The sequence below is a fragment of the Egretta garzetta genome, unplaced genomic scaffold (assembly GCF_000687185.1).
Source record: "Egretta garzetta isolate BGI_Z169 unplaced genomic scaffold, ASM68718v1 scaffold586, whole genome shotgun sequence".
NCBI lineage: Eukaryota > Metazoa > Chordata > Aves > Pelecaniformes > Ardeidae > Egretta > Egretta garzetta.
Genome location: NW_009259978.1, coordinates 92,794 through 119,559, shown reverse-complemented (window position 1 = coordinate 119,559; position 26,766 = coordinate 92,794). Strand labels below are relative to the sequence as shown.

At 45.3% G+C, this 26,766-nt stretch overlaps 1 protein-coding gene across 1 annotated transcript; it reads right to left on the bottom strand.

Moving 5' to 3' along the window:
* Positions 1–1,817: 1,817 nt before the first annotated feature.
* RASSF6 (Ras association domain family member 6) lies at positions 1,818–26,498 on the bottom strand. Its single transcript, XM_035895955.1, has 12 exons — positions 25,903–26,498; positions 23,832–23,917; positions 15,946–16,035; positions 9,794–9,872; positions 8,458–8,609; positions 6,437–6,528; positions 5,809–5,993; positions 5,283–5,384; positions 4,030–4,081; positions 3,067–3,185; positions 2,881–2,978; positions 1,818–2,112 (listed from the first exon to the last, which is right to left on the bottom strand). Exons 3-12 carry the CDS (start codon positions 16,014–16,016, stop codon positions 2,037–2,039), a joined length of 1,026 nt encoding a protein of 341 aa, XP_035751848.1. The 5' UTR covers positions 16,017–16,035; positions 23,832–23,917; positions 25,903–26,498; the 3' UTR covers positions 1,818–2,036.
* Positions 26,499–26,766: the final 268 nt, after the last annotated feature.

Genomic DNA, 26,766 nt, shown 5'->3' with positions numbered 1-26,766 from the left:
CTCTGTTTCTCATTTCTGTATTACCTGGAATATCCAGTAGTGCTTTGGAATAAATTCTTTCCCAGCTCTTGTCTTTATTGCTCAGAAACAATTCATGTACACAAGCACAGTATTCACCACCACCACCACCACCCAGCCACAGCTTTTTTTCAGAAGCCCTCCAATCCCAGAGAACCTGTGCTGAAAGCCAGCGCTATTTGCTAGCATCTTTCAGTCCCAATTGAGGAGGACAAGTAAAATAAAACGGATCCAAGTATTTAAAATCAGATGGTGACAAAATTGAGGCTCAGTTCAGAAGCTGTGTGCGTACACAGAGGGATAGAGAACCAGATTGGAAACGTTTCCTCTTTTGCACAGGGCCTGTGCATTGATTTCTCTTAGTCTCAGGCCAATAAATTACAAATATTCATATTCCAATATTTCCATACTGTACCTTCATCCAGTTACTCAAGCATTTAGTACATGGAACACATGACAGAAATAGCCTCTTCTGCCCAAAAAACCTTAGATACTTTTCCCTGATTCAAATGAGGAGGTGCCGCAGCCCAGGCAGAGACCCCTGTAGCACTTGCTGTGTTCTGATGAGCACCCACAAGCTCACAGCCCTGCTCATGAAGCCATTTCACCCACAACCTGTGAGGGTTTTGGGCCATTCCATACCTCCCCAGACTTGGCTAACATGTATTTCAATGGGGTCCCCGGAGCTTCTGCTTGCACCTGTAAGGCAACTGTTATTTAACACCACACATCCGGACTGCTCAATTAGTGTTGTTCTCCCCTCTGTGCTTCCTTACCTGCAAGTTGTTTTCCTGGGCAGGATTTAACAGACTGTACATGACAGTAACCCCCTGCCTCGCCCACGGAAGCCTCAGTGAGCACCCACTGGTCATGTGTAAATCACCATCCCAGGGACACCATCTCAGGCAGGGTCAAGTGTTTCACATGAGATTCATTCCACGTGGTTTCTAGGCAGCATTCTGCCCACTCATTCCCTCGCTCTCACAGCCTTCATCTTCCCACCTGCATCAGCCTCAGGGAGCTGAGGCAAAAGGCAGATACCATGTAAACAGCAAACTAATGCAGGAGGGGAATTAACGGTGCACAAACTGGATTTTATTTACATGTCTACAATTTGAGCTTTAATATTCTGCACAACTCAACCAGACGGGACCCCACACTGTCCAGCGTACGCTGTGCTGGGGCCAGACTGACCCAGAAGGACACCAACCCCAACCCCACCGCGGCTGTGATGTTCAGCCCCTCTCACCCAACGCTTCCCTATTTCCATCCTCAAATTAAAAACACGGGAAATAAAACAGAACCATTTGTAACAACAGCAGAAAATGCTGCGGTGCCTCCCAGGGCCCAGTCAAGCAGATGCAGCCGTATTAGTGAGAGTTCTTACTTGGCAGTTCAAGAGAGATTTCCAGGATAAAACTCCCTCTTAGGCTGAAGAGCTGAGTAGCTGTTAAGTGGGAGGGTTTGCATTTATGTTTTTCTAACTGTAGCTCAGAGCTGAAGCACATCAGGCACCTACCCATCTGCAGCCAGTGGATTTCAGGTCTCTTGCACAGGTCTGGGTTTGTTCTTTTTTGAAGGCAAGCAAAAGCCTAACTGCAATCTCAAGTAATTCAGCATTTCTCTAGTAGAAGGAAAACCATTACTTAATTTTCCCATTTTGTGCGCAATTAACACCCTGGTTACGGCGACGTTTCTCTTACACACTAGAGAGGTCACGGTTTGTAGATGAGAAGGGTTTAAAGCCTTGTGCTTTTCACAGGATTTTTTTCCCTATCTTAAGTCTCAAGCCAGGCTCAGCATCTGTCCTGGGGGGATGCAGTGCATCTGCTTCGGGGGTTGTGTGCCAGAGCTGTGGAGGAGTGGGGTCAGTTTTGGTTGTGAAATTATCCAGAGCAGCTGCAGCAGCTGGAACACCCCTGTGCTGCAAGTGCTCCTCAGCCGCAGCACCTTCAGGCAAACACTCACTTCCCTGCGGCGCAGGCGGCGCGTGGGGTACCCACCAGCGGCCAGCCCCATCAAACAGTAGTCTCTGTCTTCTGAACAGTTCGACTGTGAAGGTGCCGGCATATGATGGCCTTCTCCCTTAGGTACCTGAGATGAGGCGAGAGAAAGCATTTCAGTAACACAGAACCGGAAAACAGTAAGACAGAAAATTGGACCCCAAATCTCCCGCGCTAGTCAAACGGCTGAAAGGTTCCCATGAAAGCTTTTCCAATAGAAAACAGCAACTGCTATTTATTGTTTTCTTCTCATTTCCTGGCCTCTTCCATGCCAAGAGATCAGATGGGCATTGGCTAACAGATCCCCAGCTGGCACAGCCTCTCATGCCTTTGACCTCAGGACCCATGTATGTATACTCAGAAACAGCAGCACACTTCTGGCTTGTACCTCCTGTGCATGGTGAGCTACGGCCAGGAGAGCTCGTGCCATTTATTACAAGTGACCTTTTAAATGGACATGGAGAATTTGGCACCAGTCCAGCTATGTCATGCCACAGCACGCACCGCATTTGTACTTCCCATGGAAATACACAGCAGCAAGTAGAGACTGAGGAACCAGTCTAAGGCTCACAAGTCAAACAAAGCAAGCAGAAGTGACCCTGAGGGTCCAAATTTTCTGGGTAGACCCCCCCATATGTATGTCATCAGTATTTATTCTGGAATCTTAATCAGCAACAGCTCCTCTGGGCATGCAGGGTACAGAAAGGATGACAAACCCCACCCAGTTCCTCTCCAGCAGTCACAGCACCAGGTTCTAACTGTGCTCTGCTACGTAAACGCGTTCACCTCTTGAGCCCATCCACAGCTGTAAATCTTGTTCCGGACTCAGAGTGACCCTGCACCTTTTACTTCTGTTCACCTTGCAATTGTCTGTTGAATCTCCTGTTGTTCCTCTTCATTTATCCTGTGCAGAATTGACTCCAAGAAGGGAAGATGAAATGGAATGTACTGAGCAACCTATCAGTAAGATGACAAGAAATGCCCATCAGTGAATACGCCAATTGGGAAAAACCCTGAGAGCTATCAGAACTGATGGCATACGTACATCACTGCTTATCTCCTCCACATCTCTGTCCATGAGAAAAAACTTGGCTATCTTCTCCGAGGGCCCCTGTAAGAGTCTGTGCAGCAAGGGAACATCCCCACTCCTCAGCTGCTTCTTTTCTGCAGTTTAGAAGAGATGTGGTGATGCACAGAACATAAACCAGCACCTCGAAATACTTGACGCAATCAGTAGTTGTCTTTTCTTGACAGAGTTGCTATTTGACTGATGTGCAATTAGGTACCTAACAAGTCTTTAGGAGACACTTGGAGGAGGTGGCACCTAACTTACACCATGTACTTTCAAAGTAACTGGTAGATGCAACATGAAGGAGTTGCACTTTAGGCAGCCCAGCAGGCATTTACGAGACTAAGCCCAGGCCCATCAGCTTGACCACGACTCCCTAAATGAAAACCTCCTTCATACTTGTCAAACAAAATTTCCACTGGGTATTTTGACATTTAAGGTCTATGCCCATCAGTTCTCTCCCCCATTCTTTCATGCAATCCTTTTAATAAAGGTAAAACTTCCTTTTTCCTAAAGGAATAGACTGTTGCAGAAGTACACACTTCGCACTGGAAGGACAGTTCAAGTAGGCATCTGCCATCCAGGACCACCACCCAAAAGTGTCAATTAAAATATGCCGTGACACTACCAGTGGGAGCCTGGCATCCCACAGCTGCCATGGGGCTGTGCAGAACAGGAGTTAGAGCAGAAGATGATCTTAAAGACAGCCTTAAATGCAGGAAACACCAAGGCCTGTTTTGCTGAACCAACCATACTGGCAGCACAGAGCAAGCACCCAGGACACAATGACTCTGTTCTCCTCCCCATCAGAGAGCCACATGTCTCCAAGGGGTCCCCAGGGGAGCCCAGGGCCACTCCATGCCCATGTTTTCTGCACAAGGGCAGATGCCAGCAACCCATCCTGTCACTGTCACTCCCGGCCCAGCAGTGCACACTTACCTCCGGACGCATGGATAATGTAAAGTGCAAATTCATGTGGGCTGTTTTCTATCTGTTAAACACAAACAAAACCAAGTCAGGTCACAGTGGCTGCTACACTTGCCCAGCATTTCACTGCCAGCAGATATTCCCTGTGCTTCTCAACTCAGGCATTTAAATCGAAGTCCGAGGCTGGGATCCTGCCTGCAGACACGTTACCAGATACTGGATTTGGGTGAGATAGAAAGCTACGCTGCTGTGTTCCCTGTCCCTCACCCCGCTACCTCACAGCTGCTTATATGACCACATCACCCAAATCAGGAACATGCCCTCTTGGACAACTCCAGGTCTTTACAGTCTTGTTTTGTTGGAGTTAACTACCTCAGACAACTACTTCAGATATTGACCAAGAGTGTCACCATCAGGGTAAAACCCTGCAAGCTCCTCCTATCCACTGTCAGAAAAAAGCGCTCCTTTTGCACGCCTGTTTTTCAACTTGGCCTCCACAACTTCACAAGCTGCTCTAATTCCTTTCCTTGTTATTCACAGAAGTCAACTTCTCCTTTTAGTATTATGCTACCACATCTTACAAACCACTTGAAGTCATTCCACAATAACAGTCTCTAGACAAGTTAAATGAAGAGTTATCAAAAATTGTGCATTAAGAAGCTATGCAGAATAAATATGTTGGAGCAGCACCCATGCTAAATAAACTTCTGCCCAGGTACAATCCTGTTCATGGAACACGGCACCAAACCAACTGCAAGGAAAGAAGTCCTTTCAGCCAGTTTGGCGCTGATGTTTAGCACCAGTTTTAACTCTGACTTTCTGGAGCTTTCCATGTGCCTGGACGTGACAGAACGGTTACCCCAGCCACTCGGGCTAGAAGAGAATTCCCTTTCATGTTGAGCTAAACACAATTTCTAGCGCCTGTCACTAGAGGGAAGCACGGCCATGTGCATGAAGCATCCTCTCCCCATGCTGGGAAATGCAGGAGGTGCTGCAGCGTTTTCCCTCCCTGTGCATGAGTTTGGTGAGAAGCCATTCCATAGATCTTCCTTCACTGCCCCCTAGACAGCCAAGGCACCTTTTCTGGACTCAAACAGCCATGAACATTTGTAATATCAATCAGCCCATTCCTTGAACATGGCCCGTGTGGTTTTTTCCACGTGCTATCCCCTCCTGGTGACTTCCTGCCTTCCACGCAGCACTGGTGTGACACTCAACATCCCCAGAGCGCAGCCACACTTGCTTGTGCAAACACGCAGAGTTACCTTAAACTTGCACAGCAATTGTTCGATTACTTGTCTGGTTCTCATCTGGCTGTTGATTCTTATTTTGGTTTCTGATCCGAAAGCTGGAGTAAAAACTGATGTCTAGGAACAAAACCAGCAACAGAAGGGCATGAGTATGAGGACTGAGACACTCCATGGAGGGGACTCAGAAGGACATAAGCCAGCACAGCTCTGCACAAAGCAAGCTGTCAGGTGTGCTGCCGCTGTTCCACAAAGCGAGGGGCAGGCAGTGTCCTCAGGAGAGCACCCCTGGTATGCAGAACCCTGTGGACCTCCACCGTGCAGCATCCGTGCACACTGGAAACCCACCTTCTGGAGCAGACCCTGAGAACAGACCCCAGGGTTGAGCCCAGGGCCCTGTGACTCCGGCCTGGGCACGCAGTGGGGCAGCGGGGACAGCCCCTCTTGGCCCAGGGGGTGCAGGGGAGCTCCAGAAGCTTGCTGGGCATTTTCATCTGTCCCAGTAGCCAGCCTCAGGAGGGAAGACAAGCATAAACATTCATACCTCGTAGTTGTAGAAGTGGCCATTAATGGAAAACCTCTGAGTTTGCACTTCTGTCCTCGCTATCGTGGGGAGCTTGGTCCTCTTCCGCACAGCCGCAGCATTGCTGACGGCCCTGGGCAGGGTAGCACAGTCATGTTCCTGCTCGCTCTTGGACTTCAGAGTGCGGCTTTCGTAACAGGAATAACCTGGACAGAATGAAACCACAGCAGCAGCATGTACAGCTGCTCTACCCTCCTTGCCAGCACCCCCACAGGAACAAGGCTCTTGGTGGAAGGATATTTTTTTTAATTATTTATTGGCGGGGGGGAGCGGGAGAGGAGCAAGGCATAGGCATACGGGGGAGAGCACCAGGCTGTCCGCAGTGGTTGCAGTTTGCCATTTTGTTCACTTCTTGGGAGTGATTTCTTTGGTCAGAGCACAGCCCGTGAGCACCAGCCATTTGACAAGTTAACTGCACGGAGAGGTTTTCACTCACAGGTCACGTGGCAGTGTTTTACCAGCATGTAATATTCATTAAGCACTGAGAGAAAGATTTCTCTTTACTGGTAGGGAAAACCCAATGGGTCAAATGATTTATGCCGTCGCAGAACATAGAATTTTTAGTGAACATAAGAGCACCGACACTAACTTTTCTCAAGGTCTGGCTTTTCTTCAGTAGATTTCAACGTCTCCCCGCTAATATGATGTAGATCATCAAATTCTCCCCAGCGTGTCATTCCCCTGAAACACCAAACATTTATAGCTGATTACTCTTCATGCACTCAGTGATTTCAATTTATCCTGAAGCCAGGCCTCATTAATACATTCCTATCCAAAATGTTACAGAACACGACTACAGACTTCACTGTGGTGTATGAGGCCAGTCATTAAGTTGATGTCATACTCTAATTAGTTAATAAAATGCAGTGCCACTAGGGATCCCAAACTTAACGCAACCCTATTTAGAGCCTGTTGAACATCGATCATGATGTCCCTTCAATAACTTGCAGTAATTTATCTGTTTTATCGCAAAGCCCTGCATTAATGGCACGCAGGATACCAGGCAGGCACACAGAACACACACGGCGGTCACGGGACACACCGTGTCTGTTGTATCGAGGGGGACGGGACAGACTCAGTTACCGTGCTACCCAAGCCAGTTCTGTGCCAGAGCAGGGAAATCCATCCAGCCTGTTTTAAATCCCAACTTGCTTTACGCCAGTATTTCCATAATTCATCACAAACTCTCTTGCAGAGCCTTTGGCCAGTTACTGCTCTGACTGAGAATAAACCAATTTGTAAGAAAACATTAAAAATTATTTCCTATATATATTCAAAACAAAATTCAACTAACTCCAATGAACACACCAAACAACCATCTCTGTTGTGTTCCATGCATTTTAAAAGTTCATTTAAGACCAAACAGTCAAGATGCTCTGCATACCTTAAAGCATGTCAGGGCAGCTTCACACTTCTGTGACTATGAATGAATATTTACTTTAAGATTCAGATCTCCACCAGCCTTAAGTTCTTTAAGAAATAACAGGCAAAGCATAGCTTCAACCGCCAGAGTGGACCCTATCCTGCAGGCCACACGCACCCCGTACCACCAGACCTGTTCAAGGTAACCAAAGCGAACCAGGTCTGCGTCAGGCTCGAGTTCCCCACCAGCTACTCCTGTCAGGTTGCATCCCTCAAGTTCAACAGGAGGAGACAGGGAGGAAGCCTGTCCCTGGCTTCACTGGAACTCCACAGCTGCAATGATGGGATAATCAAATCCACAACTCAAACATGTACCACACACCACCTAAGACAATGGATAATTAAGAACAGCTCTGAAATACAAATATAGAATTTACCAGGGCGTCATTTAGGGTAAATATTAGCTCAGCCTCCCTATTGCGCAGTACTCAGCTTCAGCTCATCAGATACAAAACAAAATTCACCAATCAAGGCTTGGGAAATAGTGTCCAAAACAGAAAAAAACAGAAATGCTAAGAGCCTACGCCAGATTCCAAAGGCAGGGCAAATGTAGCAGAAGTCAGGAGCACCATGCCCTCAGATATGCCACGTTACAGGCAGCAGCCTGAAGGAGCAGCTGATCCATGGGTATTTCTAAGGGGGTTTAACACTAGATTTTGCACAGACAAAGCAAGTATTTGTTCCCTGGCTTGAACTTGGCCCTGAGAAGCAACGTTGCCACCCCTGAAGCAGGGCAGGTAATGTGCAGTGGGCAATCGCTTTGCACTAACCTCCCAGCTTTTTGATTCGTGCTGTACCATGGGCACTGACATGAGGCCTTTCAGGGGCTACCAGCATTACTGGCTATTCAAATATAAGTGTGGGTTTGGGTTGGGGTTTTTTTTTGTAATTTTTCATCCCTAAATTACCCAGTACTGGCATGGAAATAGCCAGTATAGACAAGAGCAGCCTCCACCTTCTCAACTGTTCTTAAGGTGAAAACCAGACCAAGACGCAATGAAGATGCTACAAAGATGCTTCTTCCGGCCCATTGGGAGACCACAGCAGTTATAGAGTAGGGCTGCGCAATCAACCACCACAGCCTTCGGGCAATCTGGGATATACCATCAGCCATATGTGTTGAAGCCACCTACATGAGCTGTTTTGAAATACTAGCCTGCCTTCTTCTTGGGGAACTTCATACATTACCTTTTACTGGGGAACAAAGCCACGTTTTCTGTTGACTTCAGGGTTACAAAAGAGGCTATCTGCTTCTCATCCTGAATTTTTAATTGGATAGGATGTCGGACTCCCCAAAATATTGACAAGATTCCTTCAATAAATGGTTTGGAGCCTTCTCCCTGGGGAAAAAAAGAAATAAGTGCTGCATAATAATCAAGTAATAACAATGAATAATAATAATAATAATAATCAATTTCCCCTCAAGTAACAGGAATACAATGAAATTGCTGAGGCCAACACACAGGTCACCTACACAGGCTGTCATCTCCACACTTCATATACTCCCCAAAAAGCTAGCCAAAGCTGCAGCCAGCCTGATCTCCCATCAGCATTAGTCTGCCTTTGACCAGGAGGTTTTTGAACCAACATGTCCATGATTCCATACAATTTCAAGTCCTATCTTATTCCTTCTACGCAGATGACTAGCTCTTCTGAAACCAAGATGCTAAGAAGGTGGTAACAGGGAAGAACGACTGCTGGCAGAGGAAGCAGTAGCAAGTGAAGTCATCCTTGCTGACGCAGGGCACTGCATCGGTCCCAAACATGTCATTGGTCCCCATTCTTGCTGACATGGGAGTCTGTTGCCGCAGAATGAGCTGGGACAGAGAAGTGAGGACTACCCATTTTCAGACTATTTTTGCCCAGAATTGCTCTAATGACCTTTTGGGTCTTGATATCTGTTAAGCAACAGAAACACAGCTTGTGAAGGAGAAGGAAGTCCAGATCTCTAAAGCCAGGGACTCCATGGCATGAGACACACCATCCATGCTTTTTTCTGTCCTTCAGTTCCACAGACCCTTCTGGCCTCTGCAGAGGATGCATTCCTGGGGCTACGATTTTAAGTTCTCTACTAACAGTTCACATTCAAGGACACCATGGTACTCTCTCCCTGACCCGACTGACAGCCGTCCCACCACTGCACGCTGTGGGTTCAAGCTGAAGGGGCGGGGGGGAACAGCACCCCGCAGAAGTATTGGCAGTACTGCTCCCTCCCACCTAACCACGTAAGACTTGAGAGCTCAACCCAGCGAATGATTTCCTGTGGTACGCCACGGAATGGGATAGCAAGCAGAGCATGCTGTTGAAGACCTGAAACTCCCACTGGTCTGAACATACCTATTCCTGCTCTCTCCTCCTCACAGGATTTGACTCTAGCACTCGCTGTGGTGTTTTTATTGCAGTCATTATTCCATCGAATACACCACCACAGAACAGGTATCCTACACTATTAAACATCAGCGCCCATTAGTGCCTTTCCACTACTACATTGTGCTTTTTGTATTATTGTTGCATAGATCCTTACCTGATTATGTGACAGCTGCAGATTTTCCTGATCAGAATAGTAAGAGTTGTAAGTCTTCAGAAGAGAACTGAGCTGCTCTCTAGAAAGAAGACCACAATGAACACCATAGTTTTTAGACACCTCTATTGCTTTAAAATCCAGGTGCTAATTGCAGGGTAAGACCCAGTATCTGTCACCCACCGCATCTTTGTACAGGTTTGATAGTGATCAATACATCATTTTCTGGGAGTGAAATTTTGTCAGGTTACTGGGTTGCTTACAAGTTGTTTCCTTAAAGACCCGATGCACAGAGGAGTTAAGTTAGTCACAGTCTGATGAGACATGAATAACACTGCCACAGAGTAACCTGTACTTTGGACTTCTGTTATAGTCATGAGGGGGAAGCAAACAGGCACAACCCTCCCTGCACCAGTGTTACAGATTATTTTATCTAGGTCACCATTTGTTTTCCCCTCATGATTGTTTCCATTGTGTTTTTATATTTTTTCACATAATCTTATTTCAAAATATCTACAGTATGCCTAGACAAGACATTTCAGTTTCCTTCTGCTTGAATCACAGCAGCTTTGTGCTACATCTTTGCTTGGAGGAAAAAGTACGGAAATGAAGAGAACCTCAGCCAGCAAGCAAGGATTAGAAGCCCGGCCAGCATCTCCGACTTCCAAAAGAAATTCATGGCACAATTTAAAAAAGGCAGCGTAACATCCTGCTTTGAAAACACTACATTGAGGCAGGAAGGCAATGGGCAGCACACTGGTCCTAGTGACACTTCAAAAAACTATTCAACTTAACATTTCAGAACCACCACCGAGATAATTATGCCTGTCTCCATCCTCGATCAACTCAACACCACATGAGAAGAGGGTTTCAGAAAGCATTTCAAATTTGATAGCATTTCAAAATAACCCCATTAGAGCTACCGCACAGCCCGGTCTCCAGGCCACAGCCACCTCCTTCTTTGGGAAGAAAGAAATGTAGCAACTGGATTTTTTTTAACTGGGTGATTTCCAAACCTCCTAGGGAATTTCAGCAGATAGTGGACTACCCAGTATCCTGAAAAGCTGAGCAGCCTGTGGGTGCACAGGCAGCACCCCAGGTGGCTTAAAGTCATCGTGCAGAGCAACGCCAGCTCCGCACCGACAGCGGGTGCCAACGCCGCTCCCGCCTGAGCCAGAAGCAGCCCTGCTGGGGACAGCCCGCATGACTGGGGTGTCCATACAGCCCTTGTTAACCGCCAAGGGGCAATAAATGCCACGTTGCACAAACACAGGCTGGGGACGATTGCTGCGGCACCGGCACTGTGGGAAAGCACCTGCCGGTCACTGCTGAGCAGCTGCTGATCCCAACTCAGCAGTGCCACGCTGCTGCATGAGATACAACCAGATACCCATGGCAATGTCCTCCTCAGAGCAAGGCTGCTCAAGGCTCAATTTCGTCCAAGTGCTCTGCCTTCTTAGCACTGCTTTTGAAGAAGGATACACTCCAAGTTGGCAGAGTCCAAAGAAGAGCAGGGGGACTGATAAGTGGCATGAACCACGGAGACAAAAAGCAAGTTGCAGCTCAGGCTCATGAGGACCAATGAAAGAGAATTAAGTGATATCTATTCCAGGACCATCAACAACAAAACACTCTTCTCCACACCAATTAAACAAAGATCATTTAGATTGCAATTCCAGAAAGCCATTTCCACTAGTGGAGCTAATTAAGTATGGGAAACAATGGCATGGAAATAGATGAATTCATCCTCACAGACAATCTTTGAGCACTGAGATGTCTAACCATCAAAGTTGTCCAATGTCCTGTCTTGCAGTGGTGAGCAAAGACACCAAGTTTGTTTTTGTCTATTACTTCGATGATTTTGTCGACTATGAGATATTATAACAGCAGAACCACAGGCAATACAAACAGCATTTGTAGAACTTACTGTGAGAAGAGTTTGTAGAGACCTACTGAAGCTATTCAAGACCCATCAGAAGTGCTATTACAACTCCTACACCGATTGGAAGTAAAAAACCAAAACCACCTCCAAAACAAGAATTGACTTCTAGCTCCAACACTGAAAAACACATCAGGCACAGGAATGATGCTCAGTAGAAATTACATTTTGGTATTTCAACAGTCAGAGTTCACCAAGGACATCACATAAATAACGATGATGCAGGCATAAATGGGCCAAGACTACATGCAAAGTATTACACACCACCTTCTGAGAGGTACATTTAGACAGGAACTTCACAGTACAGCCTTGGGGCATCGGAAACACTGGCATGACTAATCACAGCAGAATTTAAGGTTTTTTTCTTCCTCTAACACTCACAAGACACCCACATCCCAGAACACGAGGACATTATCAAAGGCGACAGTGGCACTCTTATCAGAGATGACAAACCTAAGAGTGATCTCTCCCTTAGGAACGAGATCAGCTTGTCCATCACAGCAAAGCAGTTCAGAAGGATATTTTGAGGGGTGAAAGGAATACTCTTTCATAGCCTCTCTCTGGTCAGATTGTGGCTCAATTGACTCAAACTGCCTGATTTAATGGCTGCACAGTTGACTGTGTAAGTAGAAAAAAAATAAAGTCAGGGTTGCTCAGGGGATCTCACCTAAGATATTAAGAAACTCCAAGATATCCGTGCAAGAGAATAGAGGGATGGATTACACAAAGAAACACAAATTGTTTTGGTTGGAAACTGCTATGTGTGATTTTAAGCTTACCAATTAGACAACAGAAGTATCTTCTCCCGGGACTGTCACAATCCAACTCCAGCAGCATGCACCCTCCTTTGCGGCTTATGACACACACGCTCCTCTTCCCCCTTCAGCCTCCCCTATCTACCACCTCCCCCAGAGCTCAAAGCAGGTACCTGACACAGGATTGTGTTTCTCAGTCACCTCTTGCCATTTATGCATACCCAAAGCGTGGGGAGGACAACACAGTATCTCTGACTAAGGCCAACCAGAGCTCTATCATGATGCAAGTCTCTAGACAGGATACAGACCTGTAGGATCTGCTTCTTCCTTCAGGGCAAGGCGGGCAGACATCTGACACTGAGTCAAAGCAGAGTGCCCAAGAGGGACAGATGGACGCCACTGCCTGAGAGGCCGACAACAAGGCCAGTTAATGGCTATGTGCTGTGTCTGGGGCCAAGGGACATGCAGAGCATGCAAGTGAAAAGCTTTCCCTAGCATGCCCTGTCCCTCCATCGCTCCTCTTAACAAACTCACCTTGGCAGGGTCCTGCTGCTCGGTGAGCCTTCTCCCGTGGTGAGAAGGGAAAAGATAAGCAGGGATTATACTGCACAGGTAACATTAGGACAAGGGCTGTACCACTAAACTCAACAGGGTTAACTGCATTCCCTTCTAACAGTCTTGACTAAGTTATTTACTTTGTTAACTTAACAAAACTCCCCCCAAAATACTTTTAAGTGGCTTCATCAACAAAGTGCTGGGCTCCAAACCAGCATTTTCAACACCTACTTCAACTCAACTGGATCTTAAGTCCTAGTAATACAGGTGGCGAAAGCCTTTCTTTCCATCGGGTTGGAGTCGCTCGTTAGAGGTTCTTTGTGTCTCGTGAGCTATAAGGGATGGTATTCAGGTCATCCGACCAAAACGGAAAGTTTTAATAGACTCAGATATGAATCTGATACAAGCGAAATTTAGATCAGGCTGGCTAAAGGTAAGCAAGACTAAGCACGTCTTGGCCTCATACCCAGGCAAAATCCAGATGCAATGCAAGATTAGCAAGCAAGTAGGAGATAGGTAGTTTAGTCTGTCAGACGTTGCGATAGACCTGCTGATCCTGCTTGCGAGGTGCTGAAAACTTAGGTATTTTTATCCTTTGCAGCATAACACCTTTGGCCAGCATTTTATTCACAGCTGTTATTTTGCAAGCTTTTTCCAGGTATAAAGTTGGGGAGATCGGTTCCCTGAAGAAAGCTCAGGAATACAAGGACTGGGGTCACACTCTGAGGTCCTTCTACTACTCAGTGGACATGGGCTGCAAAGGCAAATAAAATCATAGGCTAAAAGCAGTAAGTGATGTGGTGAGTGTTATCCGAGGCAGATCCCATTTCTCAGAGCAAGCTCTGAAAATTTTCACTTACTTTCTCACTTTCTCTAGATACATTTCCCATTAACTTCCACAGAAGTTGCACAAATAAATCGTTAGGTTTCAGCCTCACATTAGTGCAACCAATGGTGATGAGCCACACAAGCCATTACAAAAGCCCTGGGGGAGAGATTTAACAGCAGCGCTCACCGACTTGTTTGTCTTTGTGTAGTGGAGAGACCATCTTTCTTTTAGCCCCAGAAAGGATTAACACATGCACAAGGCCGCTAGCTCCAGAAGGAGTCTCATTTTAACACACCTTCACTGCCAAGGCCCAGACTGCCCTAACCAAGAGGCAGATGTCATCTCTGCAGAGTTACCCTGCCAGAAAATCAGCAGCTCTGTTGTGTTGCAAGACTGTTCCTCACAGCACAGCTTTGTGACAACAGCCAAATGCAGGCACTAATGGAAGCCCAAGTGAAGTAACTGGTAGAACAACTTGGAGACAAAGCCCCAAGAGTAACATTTACTGCAGATTCACTACTTTCTCCGGTAATGAAGGCAGGACACAAGGGAGTGTAAGGTCAAGTGCCCCAGTGCTAAACCACAACAGAGCCCAGACTGTTCAATCAAAATGCTAACCCTGGACAATTCGCCTGTGCCCTCTTCTTCCCCAAGCCCTGTATATTTATCCACAGGTACTTATGGCAGTTAGGCTTCAAGACAATAGTTCAGCCAGCCAAGTAATCCCACATGCTTCGGTCAGCCTTTCGATCCCATCATTGTACAATTCCCCAACAGCACGCTTGCCATGTCAGCAGGATCTGCATGATACAATTTAAGAGCAGTAATGTAACTGCAGATTCAAGGTATAGATGCAGGATGATACTCTGGAAATTGCATTGCAAGCAAGCTTCAGCACACAGGGAATACGTTAGTGATGTTTGAAACACTTTGTTTTCCCCCACAAGGCAAAGAAACTTGAACAGTACTTTAAACCATGACTATGAAGCAGAAGGGTCTTAACCAAGATCCACATTCCACCACTTGAACAGGCAAATATATAGGGGAATAAAAACCCCAAGACACTGACTCATCTGGTACATTTCCAAGTGCCGTTGCATGCCAAGTATATGAAAGTTCAGAGATTAACTACCTCTGACACCAACCCACTACATCACAAGTCAGCAGCAGGACAAAAGGAAAAACTCTTCACAAGAAAGGGAGGGATGCATTGATTGCCCGTGTGCTTTGGGCAAAGCTCTGAGGCCCTTCCTTAACAAGGGAGAAATCAACAGCACTGCTCATGCCTCATATAGAAGTATCAGGATTCAGACGCAAACGCCTATTGCAGCATGAGGAATTCTCTCACAGGCCCTGCCCCAGGTGCATTTACAGTTAGCTTCTTCCCACAGGAACATCAAGAAGGATCGAAATGAAGTTAGCAAAGAGCCCCCTCCCTCTTCCAGCTCCTGTGCTCTGGTCAACAAGGGAAAAAATAATCCCCTAAAAAGGAGACGGAGCAATACACCAGCAGGCTCAGGGCTGACGGCAGCATTAGGACAAAGTCCTACGACCCAGATTTATCTGTGAAAAGCATCCCTTGAAATACAGTTTGAGTGTCATTCCAAGCTTTTCCCAAGTAGGTTAAAGAACTGTTTTCAGTCACCACAGAATAGAGCTGGCAGCCAGCTACCAATAGGTATTTCTGCAGAGCAACCCTGCCACCTGGGACCACAGACCAAACCCCATGCCTCAAACAAGTCCAGCTCAACTCGAACACAAACTCATGTTCTGTTCAAACTGACATTAAATATAGGAAGGTCATCTTCTCTAATCTGGAACCTTACTTCAGTATCCTCTGAAAGTGTTATTCTACCTAATGAATAAAATCCACAGAGCAAAAACATGTAATGCTCTGTTCTTTGAAATCCATGTAAAAGGCAACTTGGTTCAGTAGACAACTCACAGAAAGCAAGTTGTAGGAATTGCTGCTGCTACAGGCTCACTCTCTACAGGATCCCCGTTAATGAATAAATACGGAGTCACTTGGAAGACAGCTGACAAAGTCAATCAATTTTTTCTTGTTCCAATAGCTTACCTGGTGATGAACTTCTCCTCATTGATGGAAACAGAAGGTAGATGCTGTGCTTTCATAGTCACTTTCTTCATTTATTCTGAAGAGAAGAACCTAAATAAAGGTTAAAAATAATTTATCCACTATTGCCACTAAAAAAGACTAAGTGGTAAACACAACAACAAAGCCTTAGCTTGCCAAGTGGAACAGGCTCCAACAGTCAAGCTAAGGGCTAACTGTACCATATTTTGACTGCTTTGTACTTAGCTGTAATACCCAAATATTTCCCACTCCTAGTCAAAAAGCCTTAAGCCATTCCCACCAAGTATATCACAGTAACTTAAATCCCAAGTACTGCATGTACCAGGGCTTTCTCAAGTAGTTTTAGGAATACTCCACAAATCCATGATTATGCTTCGCCCGTTAGCGAAGACTGCAACCCATTTACTGGTGAGGATTCATTTGTTAATTGTGGATAGAGCATTGCCCAGGGTCACCAAAAAGAAAGTGACTCAGCAAACCACCCTTAACCAGGTTCGTAAACCTAGACAGGAGAAGGAGAAGTGTTGATCATAGGCAGAGTCCTGCAGCACACAAAGAAAGCAGCAGAGATATTAAAGAGAGAACAAGGCTATAATTAAAGTGATGCAGCAGTATAATTTACAGGTCACCACGCAGTGATTCCAGCGCATTGTACAGGCAGCAAGCCAGCCCCATGAGACTCTGACAATGCATTCTTCAATAAGCTTAATTACGGAGTCTGGGCTGCTTTCGTTCCCCCTCAGGTACTAGAAGCAAAGGCAGACTGAGGAAAGTAACTTAAGAGACTCAGAGACACAAGACTGACAACTAATACGGCACTGAAGAAAAACCAACTTAGTCTCAGCCCAAGAAGTGGCATCACACAGATGGATGGGAAAAGTAAATCCCAAGGAAAGCAGAAAAATCCCCAAGGACTTAATTGGAAGTTAATTGCTCCACTTTTATTTCCCTTACTTTGGCATAACAACAGAGCAGTTTGCCTAACAGCAGGACTTGATGGCCATTCCCCCTTAGGCCGGGAGATAGACTCGAGTCTGATTTCAGACAGCATAGGACAGAGCCTGGTCAGAGACATCTGGAAAGTAGTTCCTTGTCTACTGTACTCATGACAAGTAGCCTTCAGAAAATCTATTTAGAGAAGAAATTCAAGCTCGAAAAAGATCATGGCTACCTAAAGAGTAAGTGCTTAGCTTCTGTGCAAACAATCCGAGGCTACTGAGCTGGTTTTTTAGATAAAGTTACATAAAGTTCCCATAGTCATAGATGAACAACTTCTAAAAATATAAATGTGGATAAATGACAAGTTTTTCAGAACACATTATCTTCAACCTACAGGTTATTTCACACCCTCTGAAACCAGAGGGCACTACCAAAAAGAGCTTTACGTGAGCAGCTGGGGTTCCTACCAGTGCTTGAGCAGTAGCTCATTGAAGGGAGGGAAGGATCCCACGTACCCTTTGTCCTCTGGGTGACGTCCACCAAGGCAAAAGCCTACCTGAAAGCCAAACAAGGCCAGGGACTTCTGTACAGACATGAGTTTCTAGTTAAGGAAGATTGCTGTACACCAGTATAATAGTGGTGTTACTTTGCCTCTGAAATGAGCTCAGTAACCATTGGCCAGACCTTGAAATCTGCTTTTATGTGATTTACTAATACCTCTAACTAAATCAACTGCCTAAGCCAATGTAATTTCAAAAGACACAGAGGAGTTTATGAACATTGGCACCTGAACATCTGGATATACACTTGAGCTTCCTCCCATCTGTCAGGAAAAACACACATTAAGAGCAGATAGCCAAGTCACTGCTGTTTAATGTACAGTAGCAACTCTAGCAAGGTCTAGCACCGCTTCATTGCTCATGGTTACATTCAATAGAATTTGACCTTGAAATGGTTAAAATGAAAGAGAAAGCTCATCTCTAGAGATTGAGAGAAGTCATTTTTACACAAAAAACCTATTATCATTGAACCACGTGTTTTGTTACAGAGTGAATGGATCTCACTAAATTATTTCCCTTACAAACCTTGACCATATCTTAAGTCAGCTGGATGACATGAAAATGCTGACAATGGAACAAACTGGAAGAGTAGTTGGCAATGGGAACAATCCGTTACCAACACCTCCCCCTTTTCTCTCCCTTGCTGCCCGATTAGCCTGGACAAAGACCCACCTCTTCTCCCCTAGCTGGCACAGAACCACAAAACATCCTCCTTACATTGCTCCCAGTTCTGCTTATCAGGCTCATACAAACCATTTCCACCACCACCAGCCCACCCTAGAGATAAAACACTCCTCCGCATACCCTTCCCATGGGCACATTTTGGCTGCACAAACCTTGCAGACCTTATTTTTACTTAGCCCTGAAACCTCTGGGTTGAGCACGTGCAGTGACTTGGCCAGCACCATTATTTGACACCATTAAGGACAGTGTATTTGAACTGGCACTCCATAAACCCACAAAGCTAACACATTTTCTATCACATCCCAGTATTTTATGCTTTTCCAAGTCACTTGGCTGTAGCTCTTTTGGAGAAGCAAACAGGAGAAGTGAAGTGCATTTTTTCCATCCTTCCCTTGAATTTGAACTAACAAGAGAGTGTTAGCTTTCCAGCTCTTCTGACAGTATATGACCATGGCCATCTATTCAAAGCTGTCTCCCAATTGCTTAGCATCGGGCAGGCATCTTCAGCACCATGTTGGACAGGTCTAGAACCACAGAATTCTTTCAGATAGGCGAGACCTTCAAAGTGGGACCTTGGCTGGCCTAACCTCCAGGCCTGAGACTTAACCAAGATAAAGCTGAACACTCAGAGGAAGACTAACTGAGGCCTAAAATACTTTTGGAAGGAAAGAAAAGAAACAGAAGGGAAAGACAGGAAAAAAAATCAGAGGTGGGACAGATGCAAAATGAACAACTCCAGAGGAAGACTGCAGCTATTGAAGAAGTCTAGAAAAAGGGGGAGAAATAAAAGACCACTGCACAACCCCAAATCTGTGAGAGAATCAACATCCACATCAGAGCACAACACGAGCCTCACAGAGGTAATGAACTTCTCCTTTCCCCAAGATTTAGATCTGACCCAAAATACTTTCTTCCAAGAAAAAGTCAAAGTGTTAGCAGAGAGGCAGATGAGAGGACTAGTTTAATTTCATTAAGTAGAGTGATTTTTAAGTTACTTGCTTAAGGCAACAGCACAGGGACAGGACAGTGGAGGAACGACAAAGCAAAGCTAAGAACAAATGGCCCCACAGGTTTTAACACAGGAGGGAAGGAGGCAACTGCTCTGCAGTTCTACAGGGGGGCTGGAAGGAGAGGGGCTCTCAACACCCAGGGTTCAGCCAAGCAGCGTATTGATTTCCACATTCCAGCCTGGATGTGCTTTTTGGCACATCCATGTGTTAGGAGAGGGACTGCAGAGCGAGCACTGTGCTACGCAGAGCTCCTGCCAGCATTAGGAAAACAGAAAACCCCAAACCTCCCCCAGGATTTCTAGGTATTTTGACCCAGTGCTTCCCAAAGCTGTTCCAAAGCAGGAAGTCAGGCTGGGGTAAACCTCCTCAGGCTCTCATACAGCAACCACATGACTCCGCTGTCTTAACTTTGCTGTCGACAACATATACATCTAATATTTGTACAGCATGAAGAGCTTTGCGCTGTAGGCACAACAGCACATACACCTAAGTCATACGCTAAACTCAGAAGCGTTGGGTATTTAGTGAAATTTTGGACCATTATCTGTTTCTGTAAAAGCCAGTTTAGGATTTATTCACATACTTAAGAAATTCAGTATCAGCAGAATAATTTTACTAGTCTTTATCTGTCACACAGTGTAGATACACAAGCCTTCATGCTGGGTTTTCCTTTTTTTTGTTTCTTTTTAAGTGAGGTGTCCTCACCACCAAAGCACAGGTCTAACCAAAAGAAAGTACCTGCTGCAAACACTTGCATTTTCCCCACTGAAAACAAGGGGGCTTTTTTCTTTGTCTTGCAGACTTATTTACACTTTATTTTGAAAGTTAACCGCTACAGCACCAAGCAGTAACAGCACCCCTTGAATACAAAACACAGCACAGCCCCTCTGCTCAGGTGGGTTCAGAATGGGCTTTAATTACTGAAACCAACAGTTGCTCCTTGCCTGTGAGCATGGCCCCTTACCTTTGAGTCACAGAGGAAGGGGTACACAAGCTCCCTCCCTTCACACAAACAACGACGGCAGAGCTGGGCTTGCACCAAATAAAATTCCAACACTAATAATCCATTATTATGAAGGGAAGTTACTTCCGATTTCAGGTCGCTTAGCAAAGATAGCTTTTACCCGCCAAAAGGAACAGACAAGGTCACCCATGTCACCTTTTCAATCACAGCAGCGACTGAATGCAGGGCAGCAAGGGCTCATGCCCACGTACACGCTGAGCAGCAGCACTACCCATTACCTGCCCTTTTTAACCACAACTCTGACTCAAAGCCACCTCGACATTTAGGAACTTCTTCAACAAGAATTTGACCGAATATTTCTCCTTCCCTCCGGCACCCTAATTACTCAAAAGGAATTTAACTCAAGTTCTGGGTGACTGGGAAGGACCTTGCTTTCTACTGACACTGCAGGTTACACAGCAAGCAGAAGAGCTCCAGCCCTACATTTCACTTACCTGTGTATATGATCGGAGAAGGAGAAGCGGAGGAGGAGTTTCACATACCATGCACTGAGCCCTGGACAAGGCATGACAGCATTGCACTGCCTGACAGCTACCTCTGCTACTTCATGGAGCCCACAAAGCTGTTAATTACTATTTTGCTTAACAAACTGGGAGTGCTGGAAACCCTGGACACTCCCCACACCTTGGTGCATGTCGGGAATATTTACCTACCCACTTTCCTTCCTCCAAGCGGCTGACAGGAACGCTCCCTTAGTCACGGTTACACCTACGGGGAGGCTCCAGTTAACACTTTAATCACTAACTTCATAACGAGAGGCAACCTGCTGACTCTCCTTCATTGTTTGCTGACAGGGCACACGCTGAAACGTCCTGTGCCGAAAGCACTGTCATGCTTTAACCTCGTCCTGTCTGCTCCCAAGTCTGTAGGACAAAGGCATTTTTCCTTCTCCAGATAGATGCCAGTCTTCAGTGCTTCATGGAATAACTAATATGGACAATCGGAGAATGCCTAAGTAGAAATATATGGATTTACAATATTGGACTCAAGTTTGGACAACACAACTTGATCACTCAATCGCATACAGCTGTACATTCAATTTCTTGCTTAGTTATATTGCTTGCTTAACTGTATGTATTTCTTGCTTAACCGTATGTACTCGCCTTATGAATATTATTCATCAGGCTAGAGTTGTGTCTATAAGAGAATGCATCACTGCTTAGCTTAATTGCTTAGCAGCTAATCACCTAAGCAGGCATTTAAGCCATAAAGAAGTAATTGAACAAAATATTTGAACAAACATACACCTTGCAAGTTCCTACTGTTCACCCATCCATTTATAGCAAGCAATTTACTCACAGCATCAGGCCCAACACTGGAAGTTATTGGGCCACCGAGAGAAAAGAAGGAAAAATACTGAGCCTGAATTTGCCTTCATACCCATCTTATTGCACTGTGATTTCTATCAAGTTACTTCTGTTTTATATCATGTCATGTTAGGGAAGGGCAGAACATAAACATTTGATTCCCGATCACATAATTATTCTCTGCTGTACGCAAGAGCTACGCTCCCTTCTGTACTCACAACACAAGATATGGAGGATTACAGTTTATGCTGCAGTTTCTAGCGCTGCACCTGAAAAATACTTAAAGACTTCAGTTATAGATCTAACATTCCTAAGTCTCTCAAAACACAGGAAGGACTCAGCGTACCAGATTTTTGCTCAATTCCCCACAGCATAGAAGTCCATGCTGTGGTAGGCTTGGAGCTTCACAGCAAGCTCAACCTCCGGGGCTGCTCTGTCTCTTCTGCAATCCTTCACACAAATCCATACAACTTCCCAACCTGTTTCAAACCAGACGTTTGATTCTTCCTGTCACAGCTTCAGACACTTGAGGACTCTGCCCGAAGCTCTCGCTCGGATTAGAGAGACAGAGCAGGCACAGCCTGGCACCTTCAAGTCTCTAAACCAGGACAACATCAAACCTATCTATTTCTGCCAAGTACGCCACCCTGCTGGACACTTGCACTGTGAAGCTGTGAGGTACCAGAAGGCATCCAAGTATTTTTAGAACTGAAGACCACATTATTAGCTTACAACAGGGCAATAGGATGCTAACCCTTCAGTGTAACTCCAGCTTCATCCTGACTCCCAACTTGTAAGGTTCTGTTTGGGTTTTTTAAGACTAATTCAAGTTTTTAAGTATCGCATTTTCAAGTTTAGAAGCAAGTTCTGAAAACCAATGCTTAAATTACTTAGAGTCATGCAAAGATGTCTCAGCAAGCAATTAATACAATAAAGCAGTAAAAATCACCATTGTAACAAAGGACTGCAGTTCTCATTTCCAGTTAAACCAGGTGTGTCAATTTTTACATTGGCTTGGCTCACACAGCTCAGGTTTGTTTCTAGTTTTCACTCTCACACCTGAACTACTAGCACTGGCCTACTCCTGCTCTCCTTTCGCTCACACACAATGCCTGCTAAGCACTCGGTGGAGACTGGTCAGTGCAGACCAGGAACAGGTGTCACATCAGGGGAAAAAAAAAGGTCTTTAGGAAGAAATTAGTTCACTGTAAATTCCAAGAAAGAGAAGGCTTCTATTGCTTTCATAGTAAATACTCAATGCACAGGGAGCATTACTCTCTCCTCTTTCATACTAAACATATTCTATATGCCATGGAAATCTAAGAACAAGTCCCAACTCGATTATACTATTTCACCCCTTAAACGAAAGTGTAACGATGATTTGGTTCAAACAGGCAAGGAATGCAGTGATCCTTGAGTCTTTAAAGGCTGTGTTACATTTCTGTCTCATTGCACAATTAATATTGAAATATTTTAAGTTAATAAATAATTGGAAGTTGGAGTTCAACTGTTTAATAACTTGGCCTCAAATCATTAACAAACAGACTGCTAAAACTAAAAGAACATCCCAGACAGAAAAAACTAAGGGATTCTTGTTCTATTTTTGTAGTACATAATCATAACAAGCAGCCTGGCCATGGCAAGACCATACACACATGCTGGACTTAAGTGCAAGTGTTTCGATAAACACAACAGGATATACATGAGCTCACAACAGATTCCTCTGCTTTACAGCAAGAAAGAAAAGCCCTCATACTGTTTGCAAACAGCTGTTTCTGGGCAACTTCTGATCATTAACTCCAAACATGGAAAACACCTCTTGGACTTTCTAAGCCAGCTACTGTAATGTAAAGGTAGAGCCTCAACTGACAAGACCTGAAGTTAATATAAACCAAGGGATTGGTTCTTTCCTTTATACTACAAACATTGCTAAGAGGATTGTGTTGGTAATAGCAACCAATCAAGGAATTTAAAACAACTGATCTACCCTGCAAAGGACCTCCCATTCTTCAGCAAGATTATTTTCTGTCATCGCACTGAAGTGCCAGCAGCAATACTCGTGTGCCAGGACATGTTGTGCAGACACCACTGATAAGCATACAAAACAGAAACTAGGAAACAGATGATTAGCTCAAATAACCAAATGTGCAATGCACACATCCAGTACAACACCTTGTTATCTATCGTGGGCCATAATCCCTCACACACAACATTTTGTGAATTTTGGGGGCCTCAAGCTGTTAAGGAATAGAAAAGGAACAGAGCTGGTGTTGGCAGCAGCATATGTGCTAAAAGCTATGGTTTTTGACATGGTTTGAAGAGCTGAAACTTCCCAGGTACTGACCTTTGTCTGTGTGAACAGCAGCTTGCAGATATCACTGTCTTTATCCTCTTGAGTCACTGCTAGAAGGGCAGATCTTACCACAGCATCTGAAACACCGTTAGTCACGCATCATGGCTTGGCATTGATGATATACACCCATTAAGTCACCCATTTGACATTATAGAGCTTTATACATCCACACAAGGAATTTCATTGCCTGGAGCTACAAAATATTATTAAGGGCAGAAGCATAAGAAACTGCCCTGTCCAAAAAAGCTGCAATCATACAGCTTCTCACTCCTGTTAGAGCTCAACCAGGAGTGAACTCACAACTTCACCACACTCAGCCAATGTGAAGCTCTTTCTACATATCATTCTATATCTGGATTCTTCTCCCTTCAAGATACAAACCCCCAAGTGTGCCTTTCTTTTAAAGATCACAAAATCACTCACCCCCCTCCCCCCCCAAACCAACCTCTAGCCTTCCTCCTACTTGCAACACAGGATCCTTTTATGCTCAGGTCACTCCTCTGTAATGGTCAGTTGAGGGTCATGTGACTGTAGCACCTGACTCCCATTTCCAATATGCTAATGATTTTTCTTTAATTACTTCATTCTTAAAGCAGCTGAGTCATAATGTAGACTGTCCCCTATTTTCTATTCCTTTTAAAAAGATCAGTTCAGTACTCTCCACAGTCAGTTCGAGTTCAATGTCTAACGAACGCAATGCAAGTCAGACATCGTTTTCTTGACTTTGCCGCAGTACGTGGCGCTGTGTAACGAAATGATTCAGTATCTCTAACACACGGTGCACAGCACCGTCCTAAGCCCTGCTGATCGTGCCGGCATGTTACTGAATTCAGGGAGATCTGGGAGGCTGTTTACGGTCACGCTGTCAGTGTTCCTTACCCGACCCATCAGTCTTTCAAAGATATTCTCTTTTTTCCCTCAGACTTCTGTCTTCTGAAAACGTTCACAGTTCCAGATCCTGAGATGCTCTGAGCACACGCAAGTCTCCGGCAAATTTTGGAGAAGAGCTCAGCTCCTATAATGTGTTCTCATATCAGGTGCCCAGACAAACAGTAGGAAGAGCACACTCACACTTACGCCACTTCATTTATTCTAGCATCCTTTCTATAAGAAAATGAAATTTCCTTAAAGACCATTTCACACCAGAGCTTCTCCCGTACGGATGAGGACATAGTTTGTCACTGCAGCGGAGCACTCTGAAATAAGTTTCAGTTGTCCTTACATATGTGACTCTCTGTGCAATAAAAGCGTTCAGGTTGAAAAGGAATAGGGCAAGGAACAGTACTCTGGCGTTTTTGCTCTGTGATTATGAAGTGGGGAATCCGAAGGTGGTGGGCATGGGGGAATGCACGGCAGTTGCAGCCTGCCTCTGGTCTGAGCAGCCCACGCGCCTCTGCTCGCAGTTGCTGCGCAGTGCAGACATTCTTCACATTGTGTCCCGGTGTCGCTGCGTGGCGTACACTTCTTCATTGTACGCTGCTAAGCACAAAAAACTCGAGTGATACATCAAACTGCTGGGAAGCTAGCGTAAAAGCAGCGACATCTGGGACTTCAAAACATTTCCATAATGAATATTGAGTGCGTAAGCAAATAACACCCCTGAGGTGCGTCATAAAAATTGTTCAGAGAGAGAACTGACTTTTTTGTACTGCATTAGATATCTAAACAGACAGTAGAGCAGGTGGTCTGTAAGCATCCGTAGCATTTGTTGTATTAATTTGCTCTTGAAAATCTCACACAAGCACAGAGAGCACTGCGAAGGAGAAAGTGCAAAGCGAAACAGATTGGGCTGACTAACTGAGGTTCTGCCTTGGGTTTGGTGATTTGAAGAGACCTCCGTGACTCCTCTGTTCTCTCTAAGAAAGTTCACCCTCTGACAGCGAGACACTCCTCAAGTCTGCTCATTCTGGCTGAAAATCACCCCACAGATGCTGCAGCTGCTTGCTCTGGATCACTCCTGTCCTTGCATAATGCTGCTTTTCTATTACAACATCAAATGGCCCCTTTGGGCAGTCAGCTGTCTAGCATATATTACCAAGAGTAAATACATTTATGTACTTACTGTGTCATGTTCATATTCTTCTCCTGAGTGCCTGATTGTATGGATCACATTTTTCTTCTTATTCAGATATCCTAGGCCCAAACTCTTGTGAGTAGGGTCCTAGAGCACAGCGAGCGCTGCGTGCCACGGGCGGCAGTTCTGCGTCAGCTCGGTGGCAGAGGCGGTGGCATTTCAGTGGCGCTGGGTGAAACAATAGTGTCTCTAACTTTGAAGGGCTAAATCTTCTCTCAGTGCTTGGCTAATGCATCTACAACCTACGCTAGGTTTCATGGGAATTAGCAAAGCTAAAATTTGATCTCATCGTTGAGAACATCTGAATGTCTTCCTGGTCTAACAGTGCTTCGGTAAAACAAAGCCAGATGAGAATGGGGGTGTATGGAACATAAAATCACTATCTGATTTGGACTAGGAGCCCTTCCTCTGTAAGGCAACATAAACAAGTCAATAGCTGTTTAGGAGATACTGAAATTCCGGAAAAATTCTTCCCTGCACAGTTGTCTGGAGGGTGTGTCTTCCAGTTTGGAATTTGATCCATCTGAACCTGTCATTCTCAGCCCTGCAGGCGATACCTCGCTTCTAGCCAGTACACGTGTCCTTACAAGTGAAGAATCTGAACAAGCTGCCCACTGGAAATGCAAATTCAGCCTCTCGGATGCTGTTGTCCCAGCTCCCACAGCGCACACCACACACCATGCTTGCAGGAAGCGATCCTCACCGCAGGAAACCACGGGCTGCTGGGTGACGGAGGGAGCGTCCAACGACATGATGTTCAATCAGCTAAAAAGCTGTAGAGGAAACAGAAGAGTCTTTAGGACTGTAAGTTGGATGGTGTGCTTGCCCAGGTCCGTGCAGAGAGCACAGGTT